The following is a 6420-nucleotide window of genomic DNA, read 5'->3' as shown; positions in this document are numbered from 1 at the left end:
TCCCTTGGCGCACTCGTCACTGGTGCCGGCCACCTCTCTCTTTTCCTTCCGATCTGATATTTTCCCCGTTCCCTCCGTCATCCATGTTCGGATCGTAAGCTAAGAGCATGCCCAGCGAGTTCGGCGAAACCCATTCGTAGCCAAATTTTACCGGGTGAACTCAAAATACCCCCCCTACAGCAAGTTCAGACAAACATATCTCGCCATTTCTTTTCTTAATTCCAGGTCATTCTCTCCCTCTTCGCGCAGCTCTGTTTGGTTCTATAAAATTTTGTTTGTATTCCTTTTTATGCGTCTTAATGGCCTTACAGTCTCTGCGATTTGGTGTTTGATTTTAGTTTTGGTTGACACTGCGTTGCTGCTCTGCAAAACACCGGTGGGAACACGACAAAAATACCAGTCCGCAAAATCTCTCTCTTGTAGTGGTTAGTCTTCAGACGTTTTCTTGCCATTGGAAGTCTCTCTGTATTTAGGGAAATAGGAGATTTTGATGCTTTTCTTTGTTTTTATTCTTTTCCAATGTTAATATTTGATTTTTGTCAGTGGGTTTGGTGAATCTGAGGGGAATCAGATTATCAACAAGTTTGCAGTGAGATCACCGTCGAGTTCAATGATTGCTCTAAATAACTGCTACTTTCATGCCCTTAAATACACCACCCCATGTGAATTGTGTATTGACATTCCATGTAAATGCTGTGGAATATCATGTGATTTGTTTTGTTTTGGCAATTACAATCATGTGTTCTTTGATGATGTTACTCTGCTTTTAGCTTCGGGATTCAAACTTTATCCTACACATAATCTGCAATATGATTTGCTAAATAGGTTCAATCTCTGCCATCATTGCTTTTAGATTTGCTATATGATTTGTTATTCAATTTTTGAAGCATCATAATGGATGCAAGCCCTAGAACTTCAGTCTAGGTATTCACATATTTAATAAGCCAACGAGAATCCTCAATTAGAAGCTTAGCATTGGCAATTCTTTTAGACCAAGACTTTGAAGAATTTTTAACCCTTGACAGGATGAAATCTCATGGATACTCTCGGGGCCTTTGCTTGCCCCTTTGCCTCCAACATTTGGCAAAGCCTTTTCAGGGCTGAAAAGCCTTCAGACCTACAAAGCCTTCAGACCTAGCTCAATTTTTAACCAACAACTGAGCTGGCATTGATGAAGGTGTTTATACCAAAACTCAACAAATCATTCTTACTCTAGACGGCTGAACGGGTTGAATCTGCTGTTCAGGGCCTGAGAGAAGAATTTGGGGAGCAGCATGTGTGGGTACCTCCACAGGGACTTTTGAAAATTTTCTTCTGTTTTTGCTACCACTGTCATTTTTCCCTTAATGTTTTCTCCCTGGCTTAAGTTGTTGTTTTACTTCATGCTGCTGATTCTGAATCACTCCTTTCTTCACAGGGTACTAAATGTGATGTTAAAGACGGACAGGATGTGAAGGATTTAGTTGCATTTGCACAAGGAGAACTGAAATACATTGACATATGGGTATTAATTCTAGATCCTCTTTGTTACTCTATTTGCTTAATGTTAAATTCTAGTTATTTCTCTTAAGCTGGTTAAAATCATGGGTTAGTTTTTCTTGCTGATTATAAATTTGTGCTTGGTGTTAAAAATGATTTTTAGCTGGATATTTATGGGTTTACCGGATAGTTTGAGATTTATGACTTATTCGTATATAATGACGCATGCTGCTATCTATGGGTATAGGATTACTTGCTGAATGACATGAAGTTAGCCTGAACAGTCTTTTGAACAGTTAGAGGAGCATAAATCTTTCGAATAATCATGAAGAACTGAAAGATGATAAGTCATAGTCTAGCAAAATAATCGGTCAAGAAAATAATTCTTCAGCTAGTGGTCCTCCGTATATTCTCTGTTTTTCATGGTATTGAGTGGGATTGTATTTTTTTTTTTTTTCTTCTTTCTCTTAGGAATCTCACAGTCATGGATTAGGTGTGTGTTTGATTATGTGTTTATATACCTGTTGGGCCTCTCCACCTACAAACTTAAGCTTTTGGGTTAATGCTTTAACATGGTATTAAAGCTCGGTTTGTTTGTTCTTGGACTCCATGTCAAAGGCCTGTTTATCTTTGTTTTTATTTTGATTGGGTAATTGGACGAATTTGTCTCTGTTTGGAATGTTAGTGTATCCACAACTCTTGATTGCGTGTGTGCTTTATATGGGTTAATGTATTTTGTTGGCCTCTTGAACCACTAGTTTAGCATTTGGTTTAGATGCTTTAAAACTTTCAATTTTGCCCATTTTGGATCGATGCTAAGATTCAAATTGAAAACCCACTTGTGAATGAGTTCATCCAAAATTGCTCTTTTTCTTTTTTTTGTTACTGTTTTTTAACTTTTGATGTGCTACTTTGAGCAGATTTAGTTCTGTGTTTACGACTTACCCTATGTTGTTGAATTTTGTGTTTTTTATGTTTGTTTTAGTTTAAAGTTCTTGGGTGTGTCAAGTGGTAGAGACATTGTGCTTCGGTTTAAAAGAACTTTGTTTAAGTGAATTTGGTAGGTTTTTTGCAAATAGTTGAATATTGCATTCAAAACCCTAATTTAACAAAATTTCTGGTTTCATATGAATCATGTAGTTGAATTTTCTTTTTTTTTTTCTTTTTTTTATGGAGTATTACATGAATCTGTAGAGTATTCTGTATATTTGTGCAGATACTGGTTTTTTATTCAGTTAAATGTTGGTTTCATACTTTTTTGTTGAGATTGATCACCGTATGGTATCATATTCATGTCTATATGTGGTTCTTGTTATTTATGTGCCATACTTTATAGTTGACTGAATACACTTTTGGTCCCTGAAATTCAGAAATTTTAATTTCTCCCCCTCTAACAACTTTCTCCCAACTATATGTACATCCATCTACTTGCACGTCATGTGATTTTAAGAGAAGCAAAACTTTGTGAACTGCACCTACCTCTATTATTTTTGAGTCAGTAGACTTTCTTCATTTGTTTGCTAGGGCTGAAATCCATAATTATACTCTTAACCGTGGGATTTTTTTCCTTAATCGTTGCGGTGCAGGGTGGAACTCTTTCAAGTTTATAGATACATCAATTGTCATGGACCACTAAAACATCAACTATATAGACTTATTTTAAAAAATTATCAAATATTGAGACAACGCCTTTTTGCTTTTTTAATTTTGGGGATCCCGGTGGGAGGGGGGTTTGAATCAAGTATTCTTTCTTTTTCTTTTTTTTGATGAATATTTAGTAACCTTTCTTTTTTTTGATGGATGATTTATATAAATCATCCATCTTATAAGGTTTTTATAAGTAATAACCTTATTAAGTGTAAACACAGTCAAATTTAACAAATTTTAAGTGCATGTGTGTGAAACTCCTTTTTCTTTAATAATTGCCCTGTAATTGTTCATTTAGGTGAGGAGGGACTTTGCTTCTGACTCCTTGAAGAAACCAAATTTGCATTACATAGATGAGAACCATCCTATACAAATGTTTGTTTGTTGGAATCTTCCTATTGCCAGAATCTCTTGGGAGCTTGCTCTTACTGCTGCTTCTTCTAGCCTCACCTTCACCATCACTGCCTTCTCGCATCATAACCTATTTTCCTTATCTCATGCAATAGAGGGAACAAGACTGAAAAGCCCAAACTGAGCTCAACAATTTAATACTTACCGATACAGAGGCTGTCCTGCCTGTACCTCTGTGAGACAGAGAGGGGATGTTAGTGTTTCTTTCCCTTGAAATTTGACAGTATTTTATGTACTTCGTTGTGGGAGTAGTTGGCTTCATTTCTATACCTCTCTGCTAAACATTAGCTATTTGTCTTAACCTGTTTGATCTAGTACTTTTTCTTTCCCTAAAATAAATTCTCTTCTATCTAGTACTTAAAATTCGTTAACAATTCCCATACTCTCTGTCGAAACAAATATAGGTACCAATTGAATGATGGGAACCCCCTTCCCCCTTTTCTCTTTGGTTTTGGCCAGAGAACCCTATTTCTCTGCACATGTATAAAATGAAAATGGGGCCTGAAGACATGGGAGAATATCATAGCATCTCATTGCATCTAAATTTTTTGGCATAGTTTGTATGATTATGATCTCGAATCTCTGCTTCCGTAACTGCTGATTTGCCTTCTTGAACTATCAATACCTCTGGTCTCTCTATCAATCTCCTCAAAATAACTGACAAATTTGCCTGGGCAATTTATTCCTTGCACAGTGTTTACAATAATATTCATCATCCAAGCAAGTTGGGTCACGGAGCAGACATCTATTGTTTTAAACATAAAATAGAGCCAAAATGGGAGGACCCTGTTTGTGCCAATGGAGGGAAGTGGACTATAACCTTTTTTAATAGAGGGAAATCTGACACTTTTTTTAATAGAGGGAAATCTAACATTGGCACAAAATGGGAGGACCCTGTTTGTGCCAATGTTTCAGACAATCTTTGTAAGTTAACACTGAATCAAAAATTCTTTGTGGCATCTAATTTTCTGAGTGTGCTGATACTAGTTGCTGGCAATGATTGGAGAGCAATTTGATCATGGGGATGAAATTTGTGGAGCATGGGGATGAAATTTGTGGAGCAGTTGTCAATGTCAGAGCTAGGCAGGAAAAAATAAGCGTGTGGACCAAGAATGCTACAAATGAAGCTGCACAGGTAACTTTTTTTGAAGCAGATAAACCCACCAGCCTTCATCATACTGCCTTTATTATTTGTCCCCATTTTTATTTTATTTTTTTGACCCACAAGAAAACTTTTCCTACTTTGTCTCCCACGTATGGATACTATATCACTGAAGCACATTAATTTTTGCTTTTGTTTATATGAGCACAACATGGATCCTTGGTTTGTATTTTACTGTGGCTATTCCTTTATTGCTCCCCTTTAATGCCCCACTTAGATTGCAAGAAGGTAGAGGAAAAGAAGGGAAATTTTATATGTGCACGTTGGAATGGTTATCGTATGACTCAAAATACTTGATACTAAGTGGAGCAATTGGGTGAGCCCATATGATCACTTGGATTAATCTATTGGACACATTTTATCTTTTCCCATTGTTCACTTTTTTATTCATGGGTTCTATATGAAATAATCCTTTGATTCTCGAAGATTCAAGTGAGAGGAATAAGAATTGATTTAGCTTCCTTAGATCAATTTAAGAAATTTTCATGGATTTCACCTGTAAACAAGGCCTGGTTGAATTGCTGTTATTGGTCATTTTTAGCGACTGTTTTTATTCTGATTGTAAAAAGGCCTGCATAGCATCTCATGCCAATTTTTTTTTTGGCTGCAGATGAGCATTGGGAAACAGTGGAAGGAGTTTCTCGACTACAATGAGACGATAGGATTTATATTCCATGTAAGGATACTTTTTGGAGAATGTACTTAATTTGTTTTCCTTTATTGGCTCTCACCTCATTTATCATAGGTTATGGGTTTTGTAAGTAATTTTCTGGTCTTCCTCCTTCAGGATGATGCAAAGAAACTTGACAAAGCTGCCAAGAATCGGTACACAGTATGATTGATGTGTATGCCAAGAGGATGCAAGATGTTTTCTGGTTGCTGCCTCATCCTAGATACCATTCTAGGGCTTGGTCTGATGAGTTGTCCCTGCTTTGGACTATTTTCCATTTTGTGAAAGAAATTTACAATGATAAGCTGAATTAGACTTCCTTAATTTTGGTCTTGGATATGCATTTTGCCCTTAATTAAAGCCAATTATCCACCCTATGGGATTGATTTCCTCTAGGGGCCTACGGGAAGGTTTACCAACGGTCGTAATATCGTCGATTTCATTGGTCTGCATTTTGCTCTTTCTCATTACATTATTATTATATTATATGGTACGGTTGCCAAAGTATGATATATATATATATATGCAAATATATGTGCTTTTTTTTTTTTTTTTTTTTTTCCAATAGCGGCGACCCTTAGGTTGCCGCTATTGAGTTTCTATTTTTTAATTCATTAGCGGCAACTCCTAAGTTGCCGCTAATTACAAACAAATAGTTGCCGCTAATGATAGAGGAATAGCGGCAACTTTAAGTTGCCGCTATTGACCTTTTCCATTTTTTTTTTAATTTTCTTACTATAGTCGCCGGTAATACTGGATAAATAGCGGCAACTACGGGTTGCCGCTAATGATAGAGCAATAGCGGCAACTCCAAGTTGCCGCTATTGACTTTTTTTATTTTAATGTTTTTAATTTTCTTATATCATTAGCGGCGAGTTTATGTCGCCGCTAATGACATACAAATAGCGGCAACTTTAAGGTTGCCGCTAATGATATACAATAGCGGCAACCTTAGAACCATTTTTTCCGGCAAAAAAAAATGTATTAGCGGCAACTCTAAGTCGCCGCTAATGACATACAAATAGCGGCAACGTTGAAAGTCGCCGGTATT

General features: G+C 36.6%; 1 protein-coding gene and 1 long non-coding RNA gene across 2 annotated transcripts; both read left to right on the top strand.

The window, feature by feature from the left end:
* LOC132180339 (uncharacterized) lies at positions 1-1015 on the top strand. Its single transcript, XR_009440134.1, has 3 exons — positions 1-225; positions 339-425; positions 544-1015. It is a non-coding gene; the product is annotated as an uncharacterized LOC132180339 (long non-coding RNA).
* Positions 1016-4151: 3136 nt separating this feature from the next.
* LOC132181686 (eukaryotic translation initiation factor 4E-1-like) lies at positions 4152-5693 on the top strand (the record flags this gene model as incomplete). The annotated part of the gene is made up of 4 exons (XM_059594926.1): positions 4152-4511; positions 4577-4672; positions 5310-5375; positions 5487-5693. Coding segments are annotated over 4 exons (573 nt in total), but the record flags the coding sequence as incomplete, so codon positions are not given.
* Positions 5694-6420: the final 727 nt, after the last annotated feature.

This window comes from Corylus avellana, chromosome ca5 (assembly GCF_901000735.1).
Source record: "Corylus avellana chromosome ca5, CavTom2PMs-1.0".
Classification (NCBI taxonomy): Eukaryota; Viridiplantae; Streptophyta; class Magnoliopsida; order Fagales; family Betulaceae; genus Corylus; species Corylus avellana.
This window is presented reverse-complemented; position numbering and strand designations above follow the sequence as displayed.